The 23581-nt window shown below is 37.9% G+C and overlaps 1 protein-coding gene across 1 annotated transcript in view; it reads right to left on the bottom strand.

Moving 5' to 3' along the window:
* Positions 1-20751, bottom strand: part of HEB1 (ARM repeat superfamily protein) — a 124877-nt gene extending 104126 nt beyond the window's left edge. Inside the window, exon 1 of the mRNA XM_090013410.1 lies at positions 19598-20751. Within this exon, the coding sequence (XP_089869536.1) occupies positions 19598-20671 (1074 nt within the window). The 5' untranslated portion in view covers positions 20672-20751. The remainder of the gene's footprint in view (positions 1-19597) is intronic.
* Positions 20752-23581: the final 2830 nt, after the last annotated feature.

Raw genomic sequence — 23581 nt, 5'->3', positions numbered from 1 at the left:
TGAACCTCAAACCCTGGGGGTTGCTGCACTTAGACAGTCTCAGATAGATCCCCGTATAGGAAAGCATTCTTCACATCAAGTTGAGATAGAGTCCACCCATAATGCACTGCAACAGATATAACAAGCCGTATAGTCCCAAGGCGTGCAATTGGAGAAAACGTCTCAAAGAAATCAACACCATACGTCTATGTGTAGCCTTTAGCCACAAGCTTTGCTTTGAACCTTTCAACTGAGCCATCGAACTTGTATTGAATAGTATACACCCACTTGCAACCAACGACATCTGTAGGAGGATCAACCAAATCCCACGTGTGCCTGGAGATTAATGCGTTCATTTCCTCCTGCATCGCTTGCTTCCACTTGATATCTAAGAGGACCTGTTGACGGGTAAGAGGAATGGGTATAGTCGATAATGCATAAACAAATTGTCTCACATGATTACCAAGTCGCGCCTCTATAACAAATTGAGAAATGGGATGCATGGCGCACTATCTTCTTCCCTTTCGTAGGGCAATCGGTCTGTCATCATAAATACCAGGAAGCTCAAGGGTATAAGGATGACTTACCTCTGGAGAAGATGATATGGAAGGCTCTGAATCAGGAGTTGGTCTACAAGTATAAACCAAAGGAGGATTATGGAATCGAGAAACAGGACCACCTTGATCAGAAGATGGCAAAGGAATAGACTCTAAAGGAAAAGGAGGAATAGGGAGAGGAAAGGTGTCACCTTGGTCAACTTGTAATCGGGGAGTAGTACTTGAAAAATAAGGAACCGACTCAAAGAATGATACATTCGCACTGATATACTCTCTACGGGATAGAGGATCATAACACCGGTACCCCTTTTGGTTTCTGGGATATCCAATGAACATACATTTTGTAGCTTGGGCACCAAGTTTGTCACGGTCAGGTCCAAGTTTTGGCACAAAGCAAACACACCCAAAGACTTTGGGAAAGATAAAGAACAAAGGGATATTAGGATATAGGATTTATAACGTTATTTGTTTTCCCAACGAGAAAGTAGGCATTTGGTTGATTAAATAACAAGCGGTTAGAATTTCTTCCCCCCAATATAAAGCAGGTACATTAGATTGTATCATGAGGGTACGGGCTATGTTAAGAAGTTCCCTATGCTTTCTCTCAACCACCCCATTCTGTTGGGAAGTATGGGCATAGGTAGTTTGAGGTTTAATACCACGATCACAATAAAATTGTAATAATCCCTTAATTTTGAATTCAAGAGCATTATCAGTGCGGACTATCTTGACATGAGAATCAAACTGAGTTTTTATTTCAATAATCAATGACATAAGAATATTTGGAACTTCAAACCTTTCTTTTATTAAGAATACCCATGACAATCTTGAGAAGTCATCAATTACGACCAAATAATATTGATTCATTAACCTACTTAGAATCCTACTAGGACCCCATACATCAGCATGAAGAAGTTCAAACAAACTCAAACTAGACGGACTCTGACTAGATGGAAAAGAACTCCTGTGATGTTTGCCCAACTGACAAGCTTCACACTGGATGAAAACAGACAAAGTAATCTGAAGAATGACTCGACGAAGCTTTGGCAAAGGAAGATGTCTAAGACGAAGATGCCACTGTAGAGGACTAATAGGAGAATCGACAACAGAGTGAACAGATCCCACTGGCTAGTGTAGGTAGTAGAGGCCACCTTCCTCATAGTATCCACCAATCCTCTTTCCCATCAGCAAATCCTAAAAAGAGCAACAAACTGGATCAAATATCACCCTATAATTCAGCTCCTTAGCAAGATGGATCTGTAATGAAATAAGTGGAAGAAACCAAGAATGCTAAAGCATTCACTATGTCCCACACGGACAAATGCAACAAGCACAAGAGAGAAAATCCACTAAGGGATATACAAAGGGCCTTATAAAAAGGCTACACACATGAAAAATAATATCACTATTATTGAAGAGGAGCTCTCAAGAGCAATACAACATACATGGGGGGTTCCCCCTATTTATAAGAAGAGGAGACCAAAGGGGCTCCCAATAGAGTCGTTGGGAGCCCCCAACGGTCACATATGTGACCGTTGGGGGCCCCAACGACTCCATTGTGGGGCCCCTTTTCGATATCCAAAAAATACAAAAATAAAAATAAAAAGAAAAATAAAAATAAAAAATAGTGAAATACGAGAAACAAAATAAGTACCCCTATGGGGTACTTTGTGAAATGACCATAATACCCCTATCGGGTATTATGGTATTATTACATATGTTTTAACACCCCCCCTCAAACTTTACGGGGGAATGACCGAAAGTTTGCCAAGGAGGAACAAGAAGCGAGGAGCAGGCAGGGCTTTGGTGAAGAAATCAGCAAGTTGATATTCTGAAGTGACATATGGCAGTGTTACTGTCCCACGAAGATATTCATCACGTACATAATGACAATCCATTTCAATATGTTTCGTCCTCTCATGGAAAGTGTGGTTGCTGGCAATGTAGATAGCACTTTTGTTGTCGCAACAAAGCTTCGAAGCCCCGGTAATTTCGACTCCCATATCTTGAAGAAGACTTCGAAGCCACACCAGCTCCATTGTAGTGGTTGTCATAGCCCTGTATTCTGCTTCAGTAGAAGACAATGAGACTTTCTGCTGTTTCTTGCACCTCCAAGCAATTAGCGAATCTCCTAGGAATACACAAAAGCCAGTAGTTGAGATTCGATCATTTGGGTTTCCTCCCCAGTCAGCATCAGTATAAGCTAGTAAATCTAAGGAAGAGATTGAGGATAGGAATAGCCCTTTAGTCAAAGTATTTTTAATATATCGAATGATCCGGAACACAGCACTCATATGCACAGATGTAGGAGCATGCTGAAATTGGCTTGCAGAGTGCACAACATGAGCAATATCGGGCCTGGTGATAGTCAGATAGGTGAGGGAGCCTATGAGTTGCCTGTAGGGCGTAGGATCGTCCAGCAGAACTCCATCCTCCAGTCGTAGTTTAGCATTGATAACCTCGGGAGTCTCCACCTTTTTATCATCTGAAATCCCAGATTTGGAGCATATGTCTGCAGCAAGCTTCATCTGTGACAGTATATACCCTCGAGGAGAGTATGCAACTTCTATGCCAAGAAAGTACCTGAGAAAACCCAGATCAGACATATCAAAATTATGTTTTAACATATTTTTAACTTTAAGAATACCGCTTTCATCATTGCCAGTGATGATCATATCATCAACATAAAGCAGAAGGATGATGATACTATTACCTGCATTTTTAACAAAAAGAGCAGTGTCAGTATAACATGAGCGAAATCCCAATTGTAACATGATAGCACTAAATCTATCATACCAAGCCTTAGGGGCTTGTTTAAGACCATATAAGGCTTTTAATAACCGAAGGGTTTGACCTTGGTTAACACTGATTCCTGGCGGAGGATCCATATATACTTCTCCATTCAACTGACCATTAAGAAAGGCATTTTTAACATCTAATTGGAATATAGGTCATTTCTTAGATGATGCTACCGCAATTAAAGTTCTAACGCTTGTCATGCGAGCCACGGGAGCAAAAGTCTCCTCATAATTGATGCCATATTCTTGTGAGTATCCCTTAGCAACTAATCTAGCTTTATAGCGCTCTAGGGAACCATCACTTTTTGTTTTGACTTTGTAGACCCATCGACATCCTATAGCTTTCTTATTTGGAGGAAGGTGAACTATTTCCCAAGTTTTAGCTTTATTTAAAGCATCTAGTTCAACTTTCATTGCTTCAACCCAATGAGGTATACTTTTTGCTTGATTATAATGGGAGGGTTCATAGTAAGAATGCAAGGCTATTAGACAAGCTCTATATTTAGGTGAAAGAGTTTCATATGAGACAAACCTATTAGGTGGAATTGATTCTCTAGAAGAACGCCTAAGGGAGGTTTCTTCTAGGGGTTCATTAAGCCGCAAGAATTTTTCTAAAGCACTAATAGGTTGGGCTTCCTCACGCCGAGTGTATACTTGGAGATTGTCACCATTAGTTGGTGATACATCATCATCATGAGAATCATGAGTATTTTCTAAAATTTCCGGATGACTCAAAGAGTCATCATTTGAATCTTCTAAAAGATCATTGATAAACATATAATCAATTTCATTTGATTTTTCCAATATGTCAAATCCATTTTCATCTTCTAGAAAGGTTACATCTTTGGAGACAAATAACTTATTGTTTTTATGATCAAAGCATCTATAGCCTTTTTGATTTTCACCATATCCTAAAAATACACATTCTATTGCTTTAGGTGACAATTTATCTCTTTTATGTAAAAGAACAAAGCATTTACACCCAAAAATCCGAAGACGATTGTAGTCGGGTGTCATATTAAAAAGTTTTTCATAAGGGGAGATATTATTCAATTTTGAAGATGGCATCCTATTGATTAAATAGGTGGAGGTTAACACGGCTTCGGCCCAAAAATTTTTAGGAATATTTTTAGAAATGAGTAAGGATCTAGTGGTTTCCAAAATATGCCTATGTTTTCTTTCCGCTAGACCATTTTGTTGAGGAGTTCTTGGGCAAGATTTTTGATGACAAATGCCATGTTGTTTTAGATATGCTTGAAAATCATTTGATAAGTATTCTCCACCCGAATCGGATCTAAGAATGGATATTTGACTTTGAAATTGATTTTGAATTTTTGCATGGAATTCTTTAAAGAAGTTAAAAACTTCCGATTTAAAGTTAAGAAAATAAATCCATACATATCTAGTATAATCATCAATAAAAGTAACATAATATGAATAACCACCTTTAGATAGAACCGGAGATGGCCCCCAAACATCGGAATGCACCAATTCAAAAGGTCTTGTTGTCACAAAGGATCTAATAGGAAAAGGAGTAGACTTCATTTTGCCAAAAATGCAATCTTTGCAATTGATATCTTTTTCTTTACAAAACTTGTGTCCAAAAGGAAAAAGATACATTTTAGAGTAACTTGGATGTCCAAGCCTTTTATGCCAAGTTTCAATATTTTTGTCTTGGACATAAGTACAAAATGAGGTATTTGGAAGCATTAAATTATCCATAAAATAAAGGTCTCCCTTCCTATGGCCTTGCCCAATCCGCTTCCCGGACCGGAGATCCTGCACAAAGCACCCTTGGGATGAGAAAGATATTTCACATCCATGGTCGGCTATTTGAGAAACGGAAAAGAGGTTAAGATTTAGTTTTGGAACTATTCTAACTTTTGGAACAAGGAAATTTTGAACATTTTTAGAATCAAGAGTTCCAACACCATTTATTTTGAGAAAAGTTCCATCGGCCGTAGAGACACAAGACATTTTTGAATTGGTGTGCACATTGGTTAATGCATTTTCATGAGGGGTCATGTGAAAAGAAGCTCCGGAATCTAAAATCCAAGAGTACGTACCGGGAGGTGATGATGAGGCAATGGCGGCACCGGAGGTGGAAGAAGTGACCTTTAAGATTTGTTGAAGAGCCAAGGAGATTTGTCCAAGAGTGTCTTTGAGATCCCCGTTCTTGCCGTCATCTTCTTTGGTGGTGGATTCTTCAACGGAAGCCACCTTTGGCTTGAATGCCCCATTTAGCTTTGGGCAAACGGGTTTAATATGTCCCGGCTCATAACAATGGTGACATATAATCATTTTTCTTCCACCACTCCCTTGCTTACCAAAATGAGGTGGTTTGTATGTTTTAACATGATTGCCGGGTTTAGATACGGCAAGAACTTCCTCTATGCTTTTACCCATGCTATGCCTAGTCTCTTCTTGAGTAATCTCGGCAATAGCTTCTTCTAAGGGAGGAAACGTGGATCTATGGAGAAGTGAGGATCTCACTTGTTCAAATTCGGGACGAAGCCCAAATAAAAATTGAAACAATCTATCTTGTTCCATTTGTTTTTGTCTTAGAACCACATCCTCCATAGATACCCATTTAGGCTCTAAAAGAGCCAATTCATCCCACAAAGGATTTAGAGCACTATAGTAATCTTGTATGCTCATGTCGCCTTGTTTTGTGGTTCTTACTTTTTCTTGCAAGAAATAAGCTCTTGCAAGATCCTTTTGGGTAAACATACCCTTCATAAAAAACCAAGCTTCATTTGCCCGGCGGAATTTTGCAATATTTGCACATACCTTAAGTTCGACATTATTCATAAACCATGCAAGGATTTTTGCATGGTTGCTCTCCCAATCTTCCATTTGATGATTATAATCTTCAATGGCCTTGAGACGAGCATCGCCTTCAAGTGCTTTCTCTTGATCTCCTTCCATCTTTGTGAGCTTAAGTTGGGGTTCCGGAACGGTTCCCATTACATAACCCCAAAGCTTCTTGCCTTTGAGATTATTCTCCATTGCGGATGCCCACATCATGTAATTTTTTCCATTGAGTTTGAATGATAGATCGATCTTGACTTCCATTGCTACACAAGGAAGATGTGAGAAAGAAAGGAAGTAGAGAGAGACAAGATTTTACCTTTAGAAGATCTTATGGCTTTGATACCATGTAATGAAATAAGCGGAAGAAACCAAGAATGCTAAAGCATTCACTATGTCCCACACGGACAAATGCAACAAGCACAAGAGAGAAAATCCACTAAGGGATATACAAAGGGCCTTATAAAAAGGCTACACACATGAAAAATAATATCACTATTATTGAAGAGGAGCTCTCAAGAGCAATACAACATACATGGGGGGTTCCCCCTATTTATAAGAAGAGGAGACCAAAGGGGCTCCCAATAGAGTCGTTGGGAGTCCCCAACGGTCACATATGTGACCGTTGGGGGCCCCAACGACTCCATTGTGGGGCCCCTTTTCGGTATCCAAAAAATACAAAAATAAAAATAAAAAGAAAAATAAAAAATAGTGAAATACGAGAAACAAAATAAGTACCCCTATGGGGTACTTTGTGAAATGACCATAATACCCCTATCGGGTATTATGGTATTATTACATATGTTTTAACAGGATCTCCCTGACCTACTACAGGTGAGAGACTTCCATCATCAAGCATGACATTACGATGTTTAGAGATAGAATCCAACTTAGAAAATTTGTTAGATTGCCCACATAAGTGTCTAGAAGCTCCTGAATCAATAATCCATCTACTACTTGGAGAAGAGAAGCTACCACCTGCAGAACACGCAACATCTGTCGCAAGAGAGGGGGTACTCGAGCTTGAAGGACGATGAGCCAGTAATTCATCATACTTTGTACGACTAAGAGTAATCGAGTCGTTGATGGAACCAGGTGTCATCTCCATTTCTGATTTTGCAACCTGAGCTTTAGGCACATTTGGCTTTGGAAAAAGAGTAGGGGGTGACCATTCTTGTCCCAACATCTGTCCTCTAGATGCCCTGATTTTCCACAATAGGTGCACTGAAACCTACCTCTACCTCTTGCCCCTCGTCTGTGACCTCTTCCTCTTGTGTTTACAGGTATACCACGACCGTGACCTATAGTGACTGCTAGGGCAGAAGATTGTGATTCGGGTTGTGACTGAGGTAGAGTAATGGCCAATCTACTCAAACGATTATAAGCTTCAGCCAAAGTAGGAACATCTAAACCAGTTAGCATTTGAACCTTGGCCACAGAATATTCAGAAACCAGACCTGTAAGAAACCTCGCTATCATAGTTTGATCTTGATGACTTCTCTGCTTGGTACAGCACAACGGCCTGTGAGCATTCAATCTCTCAAAAGCTAACTTTATTGATGCATAGTATTGTGCTATAGTCTGATCTCCTTGTTGTAATTGATAGATTTCTTGTTCAATTTGAAGAATTTGACTTACATTTGTTTCATGCGAATACGTGTCTCGAAGGTTGTCCCACATCTACTTGGTTGTTGTATAATAAATAAGTCCATCTGCAATATAAGGTTGCACCCTATTCATAATCCAAGACATAACAATGTCATTATCCTCTTCCCATGTTGCATATTTTCTTGATTTTTCTGATGGCTCAAGTTCCAGCAAAATATGTTTTTTTCGATGACCTGAAACTGACATCATAAAAGTGTGAGACCATCGTGCATAATTGGTGTCATCTAATTTAATTGATGACCCATAAGAAAAGGGGTTCGCAAAAGCTGTATATTCTTCAAGTCCTTCAGGCTTGAGATCCTTATTCAGAATTTGGTAATCAGCCATTATTTACAATCTCTCGACAGATGTCAGGCAAATAAATAAATAAAACACACAATACCTAGCACCAGCTTGACCTCTAGACTGCAGAATATATATAAGTTTCTCGTATGATCTGAACAAACACTTGCTGGTTTATAAACAATTTCCAGCAGTGAACAAAATAGATACAAATGGACCAACAATCAGATCAGACACTTCCACATAATTATCAAACTGCCACAACAAATAATCACGACATGAAATTGTTAAATTATGTATCAACATTGTAATCTCATATATATATATATATAGAGAGAGAGAGAGAGACATATACATATGTACTATGTATATATGTATATGTATCTCTATCTATATATATAAATATATTTATATATTTCTTTTTTGTCTCATTGTTCACCCGAAAAGGGTATTTCTGTAAATTCTTATTTTACGCATATTCCATTTTGGAATATGATTGTAACTTTTTTAATTCTTTTATTTTTTCTTTTTCTTTCTTTTCTTTTTACCTTTTTTGTAATTTGTGCCACATAGGGAGGCTCCCCAAAGAGTCGTTGGGGAGCCTCCAACTGTCACATATATGACCGTTGGGGGCTCCCAACGACTCTTTTGGGAGCCCCTTATGTGGCTCCTTTGTATGGTTATAAATAGGGGCTTCACCCCCTTGTATTCTCATGGCTTTAAATCAAAGCCCAAGCTCCTAATAAAGTTCGAATATTTATTTTTATGCCTTTGGTGCATTTGTGAGAGTTTGTGATTTTGTGCTTTTATGCACAAGTGTTGTAAGTATTCTTATTGTGCATGTGTGCTATTCTTTATCAAGAATATTGAAGTCTTGATCATAGTATCTTGTTGAAGATAATTTCACATGGTATCAGAGCTTGAAGAAGAAGGATCGTGCGTTTCTTCATTTTTTAGTACCTCGAAAAACATGCCTTCAAGCTATTTGATTTTTGGAGTGGATCATCCTCTTCGGGCAATATTTTAGAAGCCTCCTTTATCAAGAAAGACTTGAAAAACCCTTAAGGTACGTATTATTTTTCATCATCTCTCCTCTCTAATGGGTGAAAAAGACTCATTTTTCTCATAGGTTCAAACTCAATGGGTCCAACTATCATGTTTGGGCCGGAAACATAGAAGCTCACATCAAAGGAAAAGGGTTTTGGGGGCTACGTCCAAGGCTCGATTCCCGAACCGAACCCCAAGATAACTTGCTAGAAAAAGGAGAGATAAAAATTCTTGAAGGTGATGAAAGAACCAAGGCTCTTGAAGAATATACGAAAAAGCATGAAGAATGGAAAATGAGGAATTTTAAAATCCACTCTTGATTTTTTTCATCCGTAGAAACGAGAATTAATGCAAATATCATCAAGTTCAAAAAGGCTTCTCAAGCATGAGAATATCTTGAGAAGATGTACACCTCTAGGGACTTGTCTCATAAGTACTATCTCCAAAAAAGGGCGTTAATGCTTCAACAAGGGGAAATGACTATAAGAGAGTACTTTGACGAGCTATGTTCTATTTGAGACGAGCTTGCTATGCTCGAACCTAAGTGGAGTGGAGGAACCATAGAGCTTCGCCATAAACAATTGGAAGAAGATAGATTTTTCAACTTTTTGAATGGGCTTAGGCCCGAATTTGAACAAATCTGACCTTCCCTTTTATCCGCCTTCACTTCCCCCGCTTGAAGATATAATTACTAAACTTAGTGGGGAAGAGATTCGGATGGGTATAAGCAAGAACAACCCAAGTGTTCTAGCTACACCATCCAACAATGAAGAAAATGAAGGTGTTAATGCCGTCTCAAGATCGGGGAGCAATTTAAGGACCTACAAGCCCCCTCACTTCAAGAACCAAAACTCAAGTGGTCAAGGAGCAAAGAGGGACTATAGCAAGCTTACATGTCACTTTTGTAAAGAGCCAGGGTACATTAAACCTATTTGCCCAAAATGGAAGAAATTTCTTGCAACGGCTATGATATCTCAACCGGAGGAACGGCCATCATCGTTAAATGGGTCTTTTTCTCTTCAAAAAATCGTAGAAGCTTTACAACCTCTTCTCATGGGGCGCATTTCCGGAGCCGCTATGTCTTCTTCCTCACCTCCCGGTAAGACATATTGGCTTCTAGATTCCGGTGCATCTTTTCATATGACTCCAAGTGCTTGTTCTCTTTCCGAGTTTTACAAAAAATTTCTTCCATCTTTTGTTTCAACAGCGGATGGAACACCTCTTGAAATTAAAGGAATAGAGAATTTTGAAAAACAAGATTTCTTTATTCCAAAAATTCGCCTTGTACCAAAACTAAATTTAAATTTACTTTCAGTCTCTTAACTCTCGAACCATGGTTGCGATATAAAATTTTCTTCTAACAAATGTTGGATATAAGATCGTCGGTCCGGGAGGTTGATTGGGGAAGGCTCCAGGAGAGGAGACCTCTACTATGTTGATTTTCTTCAAGTTCCCAACAATCAATTTTGTAATGTTGCTCAAAACAAAGATATTCATATATGGCATAAGATACTGGGACATCTCAACATTGTTAAAATCTCTTATTTGCCTTTTATTAAACATCTTTGTAAAGAGGATTTTTTATGTAATGAATGTACTCTTGGGAAAATGAAAAGTATATCTTTTTCACAAAGATCCATGTTTACGACGAAACCCTTTGAAATTGTTCATTCTGATGTATGGGATCTGGCTCCTGTGATATCTAAAGGAGGTTTCTTGTACTATGTGATTTTTGTGGACGATTACACTAGATTTTGTTGGATATTTTTTTTAAACATAAACATGAAGTGTTTTCAACATTTAAAACTTTTCATATGATGGTTTTAAATCAATTCAATGGAAGTTTAAAATTCTTAGATCCGACTCTTGTGGCAAATACCTTTCAAACGAATTCAAGAGTTATCTTGAAAGTTATGGTATCCTCCATCAAAAATCATGTCCTAAAACCCCACAACAAAATGGGTTAGTTAAACGAAGGATAGGCATATCATTGAAACAACTAGAACCTTGCTCATTTTGCAAAATGTTCCAAAGAAACTCTGGGCTGAGGCAGTTCTTGTATCGGTCTATCTCATAAATAGACTTCCATCAAAAAATTTGAACAAGATTTCACCATTTGAAAATTTGTATGAGAAAGAACCTGATTATAGCAGGTTAAGGGCTTTTGGATGTAAATGTTTTGTTCTTACTGATAAAAACGACAAACTTTTCCCAAAGGCCATTCCTTGCGCCTTTCTTGGTTATTCTGAAACCCAAAAGGGTTTTTGATGTTTTGATGTTATGATGTTAAAAATGACAAATTATGTGTTTCCAAAAATGTAAGTTTTTTGAAAAATCTTAGTGGTTTCGAAAACCTTGAATTTAATGACGAAAACGTAGATTATTTTTTTCTATTTGATCTGTTAACTGAAAGTGATGATACTAGTGATGATGAGTCAAATCAGAATGACTCAAGTGATAATGAAACCAGGGAAACCAGCCATGTGTCATCTTCATTTCCTCAACATGAGGATAAGGAACCTCATAGGGATCCCATCATTTATACTCAGAGAGATAGAAACACCTTCATAAGTGCCCTTGAAAGATATGATGATGCTAGTAGGACTGCTCCTCAAGGTGAGGAGAACCTTCGTAGGACCGAAAGACATAGAAAAACTCCTTCTAGGTTCATCTCATATGAATCTTTCTCACCTAAACATAGAGTTTGTCTAAGCGTCATTCATTCTTTCATAGAACCTAGAAACTTCGAGAAAGCACGAAAATGTCCTGAATGGATAGCCGCATGGATAATGAACTTGTAGCTCTGAGAAGAGCCAAGACGGAATTGTCATCTTACTGTTATGTGTGGATGACATGCTCATAACTGGTAGTGATTTTAAAGGGGTTAAGAGCATAAAATCAATCTTGAAAGATAAGTTTGAAATGTCTGACCTGGGTTTTCTGACTTATTTTTTGGGTATTGAAGTTGCATACTCTCATAGAGGGTATTTCTTATCTCAAACTAAGCTTGATTCTGAGATCATTGACAGATCAGGTATTACAGATGAAAAGGTTTGTGAAACTCCTGTTATAGTAGGAGCCAAAATGAAGATTGATGATGGTGTTCCCCTTTCGGACCCTACTCCCTACAGACAGCTTGTTGGATCATTGATGTATCTGAGTATCATCAGACCAGATATCTCTCATGCAATCCATACTGCAAGCCAGTTTCAGCATGCACCAACTTCTGTCCACATGAGTGTCATCTTGCGAGTCGTAAGATACATAAAGGGTACTCTAAATAAGGAAGTTTTTTTGTCCACTTCTTCTGATTTAAAATTAATTGCTTATACTGACTCTGATTGGGGAGGTGACCCAAATAACCGTCACTCCACCACTGGATTTTGTGTGTTCTTAGGAGACTCACTGATTTCGTGGAGATGTAAAAAGCAACAAAAAGTGTCACTATCATCAACTGAAGTTGAACATCGTGTCATGCCAACTACTACCATGGAAATTGTAAGGATCCATCAGCTGCTTGAAGACATGGGGATCACTATTGAAGGGCCCACTAAGCTATGTTGTGATAACAAGAGTGCAATTTACATTGTCAAAAATCATGCTTTCCATGAGTAGACTAAGCACATTGAAATGGACTGTCACTGTGTTCGTGAAGCCTATCTAAAAGGAGTCATTGATCTACCTTATGTTACTTCAGAATATTAGTTAGCAGGTTTTTTTTCACTAAAGCCTTATGTGCATCACGATTTAACTTTCTTATATATATATATAGAGAGAGAGAGAGAGATACATATACATATACATATGTACTATGTATATATGTATCTCTATCTATATATAAATATATTTATATATTTCTTTTTTGTCTCATTGTTCACCCGAAAAGGGTATTTCTATAAATTCCTATTTTACGCATATTCTATTTTGGAATATGATTGTAACTTTTTAAATTCTTTTATTTTTTCTTTTTCTTTCTTTTCTTTTTATCTTTTTTGTAATTTGTGCCACATAGGGAGGATCCCCAAAGAGTCATTGGGGGCTCCCAATGACTCTCTTGGGAGCCCCCTATGTGGCTCCTTTGTATGGTTAGAAATAGGGGCTTCACCCCCTTGTATTCTCATGGTTTGAGTCAAAGCCCAAGCTCCTAATAAAGTTCGAATATTTAGTTTTATGCCTTTGGTGCATTTGTGAAAGTTTGTGATTTTGTGATTTTATGCAAGTGTTGTAAGTGTTCTTATTGTGCATGTGTGCTATTCTTTATCAAGAATATTGAAGTCTTGATCATAGTATCTTGTTGAAGATACTCTCACATAAATAACACCCTCAGATCCCTGTCATAGCAATCAAATCTGATTTTATGACTGAATCGCTACTATCAGACCAGTCTACTCCATACATTGTCATTCTGAACTCAGGCACCATCGACTCCATGTAAAAAACAATAAGTATACTAACCTGCCGACCATATCTTGACACAGATCTGTGTGGATCTTATGCCCACAACTGCCTTACAGATCAATCAGACGCACGCCCCATTCATATCAATGACATATGTGAATCACGCCATCACAAAGTGAGATCTGCGACCAGATCTGATTCACTTCTATACTTTCAGATCTGCGACGGGTCCTTTTTACGACCACATAGCTCACGGCTACTGCACTCAGATCTGCAACTAGATCTGATCCACGATTTCAACTTCAACCGCAAGATTCAGATTAGTTGTTAGATCTGAATCACGTCCACAACATCAACAGCTTTCAGATCTGCAACAGGCCAGATCTGAATCAGGTCCACGACGTTGACTGCGACAGGTCACTTTCCTTTTTTTTCAAGAACTGCATCAAAGGTTGGTTGCAGCTTTGATGATCTCGAGACGCCACCCTTGATGATCTTCAAATGCCCAGAGATATGCCTAACTCCGATACCATGTAGCAGCGTGAAGAATAGAGAGAGGGAGAGGAACGATAGAAGGGAGAAAAGTTAAGTCTCATTAGGTCTAATCCCCTTCTTTAAATAGGGATTAGCCAAAATATCAAATAGGGACCCCATACTTAAGAAGTTATAAAAGATATGTAACCAAAATAGAAAATTATACATAACCACCCATCAACAATAAATTATTCTATTAACACATATTTTCCGTAAATACGTATTTTCAGCCTGACACCCGACTGGTAAATCGTTCGTATCTCCCTTGTTCGGAGGAGTTTTTATGAACGGTTTGTTGCGTTGGAGAGCTAACAAAATTTCACAGCTTCTATAAAATTTTGGGCTATGTTCATGGACTGAGCACCGAATTGTTACAGTAGGAACAGAAAAGTACAGGTCTACACTAAATCGTTTGTATCTCCTTCGTCCGAAAGAATTTTTACAAATGGTTTGTGGCATCAGAAAGCTGACAAAATTCTCAGGAAACTATAAAAATCTCAGCTTTGTCCAACGATTGCAAAAAAATTTGTAACAGTCGAACAAAATTGAGTTTTTATAAGTTTTAAACCGGTTTAAGTCCCGGTTATCAAATGCTTGTGAATTCTATGCCTCTTCATGTGAGCCCATGCGAATGAATGTTGTATTGTTGATGGACTGTTAAAACTAGATTTTCTACAGGGCATTAAGTGCCCAATTATAAGGCACGAACTGATTAGTGTGTCTTTGTGGCCTCTCGCTCATGATTGGACTGAAGTGTCCATCTTGCAAATTCAATATGAATGTTAAAGGACTGCATATGTTGTAATCTGCTTTCATTTGACTGTTATGTACATGATGATGATGAGGTGATTGAGTGGATGCATTTAGTGTAACAAAAAATTAATTGTTTTAATTATGTTTACATGTTTAAAATTGAAAAGAAAGAAACATGTTCAATGAGACCGAACTCAATGTTTCAAATATGCATCCATAGACCCCAAAGTGGTTGAACCCCTTAAGGGGGACTTTTATGTGAATGTTGCATGTAAAAAAAATAATTTAAAAGTTTAAACATGCAACATTAAATGATCGATACTTATTAAGAGAAGGTAGGTGGTAATATTCTAGCTTCATGGATATTAAATTAAGCACGGAAGGTTACTCCTCCCCAGCCACGAAGATAGGAGAACCCTCTACATTAGATTGCAACGTGGAGATACAAAATCTCATGAGTAAAGTTGGCCCTGATCCAAGACTAGTGCCTATGTTTGTACCCACAGGGATAAAAATTGTAACTTAATTTGATTGTGCATTAAATAGGCATAGCATGCATTATATAAGAAAAAAAATTTAATTAAAGATAATAATTGGTTCATGCATAAAGTCAAATTTTGCAATGGTAAGTGCATGATTTTTTTATTTTTCATGCATTTTTAATTATTCATACAACAACAACTACGCCTTCATCCCAAAACAATTGGGGTCGGCGATATGAACCAAAAAAGAAAATCATTCTGGGTTTTCCACATGAATCCTTCTCCTCCAATCATTTTTATCCAATGCCATGTCCTCGGTGAGGTTCAAAGCAATCATATCCTTTCTTATCACCTCCATCCATATCTTCCTAGGCCTACCCCGACCTCTTTTAACTAATATATTTTCTCATTTCTCCAACCTTCTAAGTGGAGCATCATTAGGCCTTCGCCGAATATGTCCAAACCACCGTAAACGATTCTCTCTCATCTTATTTTCAATGGGTGCAACGCCTACCTTCTTACGTATCTCCTTATTCCGAATCTTATCTTTTATTGTATTTCCACACATCCATCTCAGCATACGCATCTCAGCTACACTCATTTTTTGAATATGATGTCTCTTGGCAGCCCAACATTCCGCACCATAAAGTAAAGCGGGCCTAATAGTCGTCCTATAAAACTTTTTCTTCAACCGCAATGGCATTCTACGATCGCACAACACTCCAGTTGCACTCTTCCATTTCATCCACCCAACCTTTATCCTATGATTTACATCTCCATCCATTTCTCGATACTTTTGAATGATAAATCCCAAATATTTGAAACAATCATCCACCAGTATTTCTTGCTCACCAAGCTTCACTACACTCCCATCACTACTTCGTTGCTTACTAAATCGGCATTCCATGTATTATGTCTTACTCTTACTCAACTTAAAACCTCTTGCTTCCAATGTCTGTCTCCATAATTCTAACTTAGCATTAACCCCAGCTCTAGACTCATCAATCAAAACAATATCATCAGCAAACAACATACACCAAGGCACATTTTCTTGAATTGGTCTCGTAAGCTCATCCATCACTATAGCAAATAGGAAAGGGCTTAAAGCAGATCCTTGATGTAACCCAACCGTTATAGGAAAATTGGTTGTCACCCCTCCACAAGTGCGGACATTGGTTACTACTCATTCATACATATCTTTAATTATACTAATGTACTTGAGAGAAACACCTTTTCTTCATCATTGTCCACCAGAGAACGTCCCTAGGTGAGTACTCTATCGTATGGCTTCTCCAAATCAATAAAAACCATATGCAAATCTTTGTTCCTCTCTCTATTTCTCTCAATAAGTTGTCTAAGAAGATGTATAGCTTCCATAGTTGATCTTCCAGGCATAAAACCAAATTGATTCTCCGATATCATGACAACCTTCATCAACCTAGACTCAATCACCCTCTCCCAAAGTTTCATAGTATGACTCATGAGTCTTATACCACGATAGTTTGTGCAATCTTGTATATCACCCTTATTCTTATAGAGAGGCACCAAAGTACTCTTCCTTCACTCATTAGGCATCTTATTTGTCTGCCAAATCTTGTTAAAAAGATTTGTCAACCATTCTAAACCTTTCTCTCCCAAGCACTTCCAAGCCTCGATAGGAATACCATCTGGGCCAACTGCACTTCTTGATTTCATTTTCTTCAAAGCCTCTGCAATTTCTTTCTTTTGAATCTTGTGCATGAAGTCACGATTCATCTTATGAAAAGGAATGGAGAAGTCTCCCAGATCCTGAGCATGACTTTCATTAAATAGCTTATCAAAATAATATTTTCATCTCTCCTTAATCTCCTCATCTTTGACTAAAACCCTTTGTGTTTCATCTTTGATACATCTAACCATACCCAGATCCCTCGATTTTTTATCTTTCATCTTTGCAAGACTATAAATATCCTTCTCACCCTCTTTGGTATCCAACTTGTCATAAACCTCCTTATATACCTTATCACTCGCGTGCTGAACTACTTTTTTAGCTTCTTTCTTTGCTATCATATACTTCTCCAAATTCTCATTATCATGACTCTTACTTAGATTTCTATAACACTCTCTTTTAACCTTAATAGCTAATTTGACATCCTCGTTCCACCACGATGTATCCTTACCTAGCGGTGCACTGCCTTTAGACTCACCCAATACCTCATTAGCCACCTTTTTCATGCCACCCGCTATCTTATTCCACATTGATTTTGAATCCTCCTCGAGACACCAATCAACTTCCTTAACTACCCGCTCTACAAACATTCCTTGTTTAGCTCCTTTCAGTGCCCAGCACTTAATTCTAGGATCTATCCTATGTCTATCCCTTTTGCGGCATTGTCTAATTCTAAGATCTAAAATTAAGACTCTATGTTGTGTAGCTACACTTTCTCCCGGTATAACCTTACAATCAATGCAACTACCCCTATCTCTCTTTCCAAGTAGGAAAAAATTTATCTGACTCGTATTAACCCCACTTTTAAAAGTTACTAGGTGAGACTCCCTTCTCCTAAACAAAGTGTTTGCTAAGATCATATCATAGGATTTTTAATTATTCATATTTAAGTAAATAATTGAAGGAAAATAGTTTTGTGAATGTTTGCTTGAATGACTTGTTAGATATGCATTAACGTAACTTTTAATGTAATGAGTTTTATTTGAATGTATGAAAGATCGAAATGATTCCTGCTTACTTCTAATTTATGTGTTTTGAATAGTTCTACCCTATTGAGACATTGTTTGTCTGACCCTATTGATTTTTAAATGTTTTCAGGTAGCGAGTGAAATCATATGCAATGGCAGGAGGTTGCGACGAGGACCGAGCCAAGCCAAGCCTTTTCCAACCTTCGAGTGTTTTTGGACTGCGAGCATTTTGTCATGCTCAAGACTTTGATTCACATTTAAATTTTGAAATAGACTATTAATATTAAATTTGGAGATGTAATGGACATTTATTTGATTCATGAATGTTTAATTTTTTAAATTAAATGCATGTATGAAAATGGATGTGATCGAGAAGTAATGCGTCAAGTTTTCACCCCGTTTGAATTTTCACTGCAATTTTATAAAAGTATTTCAAAAAAAATCACGATTTTCGGGATACAAAATTTAAGGTGTTTCATCATGTCTAAATGTTAAAGGGGAACGGTTTTACTTCTCACCCTAAAGAGATTTCTAGTCTCCATTTTCAGTATATTTGAGGTATTCTAGGGGCCTTTGCCACCCCTAGCACTACTCCATGCTTAAGAGAGGAGGAAAAAGAATTATTTACCATATCTGTGGCAATGGGCAATGGCTAGCTTATATCCTATATTCAAGTTCAAATAATTGATAGCCTACTAAGATTAGAGCATGTCACCCTCAATTGTAAATATTAGGCCCTTTTTGAATGACATTTTGGAAATTTTAGCCTTTCATTCATACATTTGTTATTGAGAATTGCTTTGCTAGAGACAAAATTTTAGTTATCAGATACTCGACCCGGCCCATTCTGTATTACTAGATTTGGAAAAAAAATATAAAAACTGTATTAAATGTTACCAGGTTAGTGTCCAGATAGGTTCTACTGTGAAAGTACTGGATCGGATACCCAATCCGATGAAAGCAATAGTCAATCGGGTATCCCTGAATATGTACATGTATATTCTTAAAAAGATCCTGCTAACCAGTACACCACAACACCTTTCATTGAAAAAAAACAGAAAAATAAATGCATTCGAGCTGTTTGAAACATAGGGTTAACCTGATCCCACACTAATCCGACCCAATAATAAGCCAACCAGGTTCCTGTTAGAGAATGTGAAAAGGTTATCTGCTCAGATATGGTTTCTTCAATGTCTGACCCGACACCTACCCGAACCCAAACCCGAACCTTGAACAGGCTGTCACTTATATGGGTGGATCAGGGTTGACCCTAACCCAACACTGATATGAACCGCTGACAGCCCTAATTAAAGTAAATCAATTTTGTAATAATTGATAAGTTTACTTGGATAGAGCCAAAATAACCTTCTATGCCCATCCACAATTTACAAGCGCTTCAGATATTATCCTTGTCCATCAGTAAATTTTGATTTTGGGGTTAAATTTTGAATTTCTTGCCTACAAAAGTTAATTATGCATCGCACGGTTTTGTAAGAGTCCTTACTCATATATATCACTCATCACACATATTACACAATGCATGTGAAATGAATTGGAAAGAACAGAAGAAAGATAGAAGACCAATGTATTGGACAAAGATATGAAAATGTACCTGCAGTGACCGAAATAATATTGGCTCTGAAAGGCGAAAGAGAAGCTTCTCAACCCCCTCTACCATCCGTTGACTGATAAACCCTCCAATAACCCTCCTCACTGATGCAGCAAACGATCTAGAGGACGCATGGATGGCACCCTCGATCAAAACCTGAAGAAAACCATCCTCAATCTCGTCCTTTGCCGGTCCTTCCACGGCCTTCCATGCCCCAAAAACCACCTCTCCGTATGACTCCAAGATCGACTTACGCCCAAAGGGAATCTGCGAGCGAATCATGGCCAAAACCTCCTTCACCAATTGCACATTCAATCTGAACAAGAAGGACAAGAACTTCCTCCCTTCTTCAGTCCTTAGATAAATAGGCGTAACGACGCACCGGAGCAGCAGAAGCTTTAGATCCTCAATGCTATCGTCCAAAAAATCAAACAGATTAAAGGCGTCCCTGAGAGAGTACACCCTCCGCAAGCCCGCCTTCTTCCCGACACACAAAGACCTCGCAAGAAGGAATGGAAGCGATTGGGAAATAAGAGTTTCTTTCCCAGAAAACCCTAATTTCCACCAATCCTCGCACAAAGAAGCGATCACGCCCTGCAATGCAGGATCAGACTCGAAGAGGACGAGGCGATCATGCAGAGCCTGAACACAAGGCAAGAGATCGTCCGGCGAGAAGATCCCCTTTGGGTGAGATATACAGAACCGGATGATCGAAGCATATATCTGCAAGCTCTGGAGAGGATCCTCGCTCTCGGAGTCATGACTGTCGGCCGGCTGGCGATTCCGAGAGGATCGGCAGAGCCGCTTCGTCTGGGGTGGAGGCGGCGTCTTGTCAGGCTGCTGTGTGGCTGGCTGTTTGGCAGATTTCGGCGACCGACTGTTCTCGAAGGTGTCGACGGACTGTCGGATGGCGATGAGGAGGGCGGTGGGGAGAGAGGCCGCGGAGGCGGAACTGGATGCCAAGCTAAAGATTAGGGTTCTGAGGGAGGATTTCTCCGGCTTGGTACGGAGGTTCCCTGCGAGGGAGAGGAACTCCCCCGGCGAACGGACGAGCGAAGAACGGAGCTTCCGATCCATCGGGAGTCGGGACTCAACCCTCTCTCTCTCTCTCTCTCTCTCTCTCTCTCTCTCTCAGTGTGAATTTCGAAAACAAAAGCAATTTCTCGCGCTCTTCTTACCTCATTTAAATTGGACGGGGTTGAGAGACGAGTCGTATTCAAGTCCAAATAATGGATCGGCCCGAGTTAGATCCAGAAAATATGGACCGTATCTGGATCAGATTAGGTTTGAGCAGTAACAGAACTGGCAGGCTCGTCACAGGATGGATTGGGAATTGTTAGAATCAGGTTGGGGTTGGAGTGCATCAGAACCCAAATTCACCTTTTGTATCAGAGGATTCAACTCTATGGACCTCAATCCAAGCTAAACTTGAGGAGGTAAATCTTATTCCCATGTGGTGTCGGACCAAGAAAAAGTTTGTTGCAAAACAAAACGCCTCGACTTGGGTTTGCAGCCCAGTAAAATATGGGTCGGGTTATGCTTGATCCAGCATTGGATTCGTTTTGAAGAGTGGGTCTGACTTTGGATCTAGGCTTGATTTGACCACACACTGAAGTTGCAGAGCCAGTAGATATACGAACCTGCGTGATACTAGATCTGATGAAAATAGGCAAAAAAAACTGTTTATTTTCAAATGACAAACAATAAGCGATGTCACGTTTTTCAGTTTTGTTAAAAAATGGTTTGGATCTGACATGAATCTAGATCCAAGTCCGATACCAATGCATTGATTAGAAGTCGCTCGTTCTTTTGTTTCTTGTAAATGAATTATGTTTGTTGATACACCAAATCATGTGGATTTCTACTTTATGTGTAGGTAGTCCATGTATCTTATGTATCTATCAATTTTAACATAACATTGGTTGAGTTTAAGACTTAGTGCTGGCAGAACAATTGTTGGGGTGCTCGGCTGTTCTGAGTAACGAATGTTTTTGACGCAAGGGTGTGACAACATCCCCGTGAAGACCACAGTGTTCCCGCATGGGATTGTACGCACCCTTAAGAGTGTTTTAATAACCTCGAATTTTAAATTTGAAAGGGAGATCTTCAGATTTTGACAGCCGATGATCTTATGGCCTGGTGGATCCCTTTTGGAATGGGCCGTGCGCCTGCTTGCACAAATGAAATTATGTCCTCACTATACACATTTTCTAAGAAAAGATCACAGATAAATACGTGAAGCGTAAAGAATTTAAGAAGCATAACAAAGTTTAGATGGTCAGTGTTGGCAATGTCTCGAAGGCATTGTTCTTATGGGCTTGTTTGGTGGTTTGTCTAAAATTGGACAGAACGAACAACCAAAACATACAGAACACATGTTTTGTTATGTAAACATGGTGGCTTGTTCATAGGAATCATATTCCTTATGTCCATTGTTTGGTGTATGCTATGAGGACAACTTGAATAGACATGAATAATGGGTCGGATAACTTTGTTTTGGATAGTACGATATGATCTTCCCCACCATTATCTATGTTTTGACATGTTTATTATGGATTTTAACTTCAAATATAGATCTTGAATCAGATCTGAATAAAAAATATATAAAACTTATGTAAAACAAATATGCAAACCATATTTTTTGATATGCATTTATTATAATTGGTATCATATTGGCTCAAATTATGAATTTATGTCAAATATCATAGATTTTTTTCCTAAACATGGATCTCGAATTGTATCCAAATACCAAAATAGTATAAAACTTATATAAAACAAATATGGCTTGCTCATGCAATCATCCATTTATTCAAAAATGAACTGCTCATATATAAATTCATTTCATTCATTCAAAAATGAACTTGCTCATATATAAATTTATTTCATTTGTGAAAAAATGAACATGCTCATACTCATATGTAAATTCATTTCATTCATTAAAAAATAAATCTCCTCGTATAATCATTCATTTCATTCATTAAAAAAATGAAGTTGCTCATATAATCATTCATTTTATTCATTCAAAAAATAAAGTTGATCATACAATCATTCATTTCATTCATTAAAAAATGAACATGCTCATAGTATAATTCATTTCATTCATGAAAAAATGAACTTGTTCATACAATCATTCATTCTATTGATTAAAAATAAACTTGTGCATACAATCATTCATTCCATTCATTAAAAAATGAGCATACTCATACAATCATTCATTCCATTCATTAAAAAATGAGCATACTCATACAATCATTCATTCCATTCATTAAAAAATAAACATACTCATACAATCATTCATTTCATTTATAAAAAAAATAAATCTGCTTATAGAATCAGTTATTTTATTTATTCAAAAACAAACTTACTTATATATAAATTCATTTCATTCATTAAAAAAAGAACATGCTCATATATAAATTCATCCAATTCATTAAAAAATAAACTGAATCATACAATCATTTATTTCATTTATTAAAAAATAAACTTGCTTGATAATGCATGAAAATGCATTCATACTTACTATTAAATTCATGCATTTATGTGTCTATTATTGTTTTGATGTGCATGTTTATGTTGTTTAAGGTGTCATGGTTCGAATTTTGTCCAAATTGGAGCTAAAATCATAAAGTTATATCCATTTTACGTTCTTTTATCAAATTTCAAAGAGAATCGGTTCCAGATCCAACCCAAAACACCATCATGTGGATCTTGGATCTGATCCACACATGTTCAACAATCATTCAACCCAAATCCATTGTGAAAATTTTTAAAATATCTCTCACAATAGGCACCACCCTTGTTTGTGTAAATTAGGATAGATTTAGGTAGTATTTTGAAATAATTTTAACTTAGGTTTGGTTTTAGTAATTTTATAATTTTTAACCTAGCTAGATATTATAAATAATAGCAAGAGAGGGGCGTGAGATGAACTTGGCCCTCTCTACAGCCCACCCTTATCTTCTTTTCCCCCTCTTTCTTCCTCACGTG

The sequence above is a fragment of the Nuphar pumila genome, chromosome 1 (genome assembly GCF_984573655.1).
Source record: "Nuphar pumila chromosome 1, dmNupPumi1.hap1.1, whole genome shotgun sequence".
NCBI lineage: Eukaryota > Viridiplantae > Streptophyta > Magnoliopsida > Nymphaeales > Nymphaeaceae > Nuphar > Nuphar pumila.
This window is presented reverse-complemented; position numbering and strand designations above follow the sequence as displayed.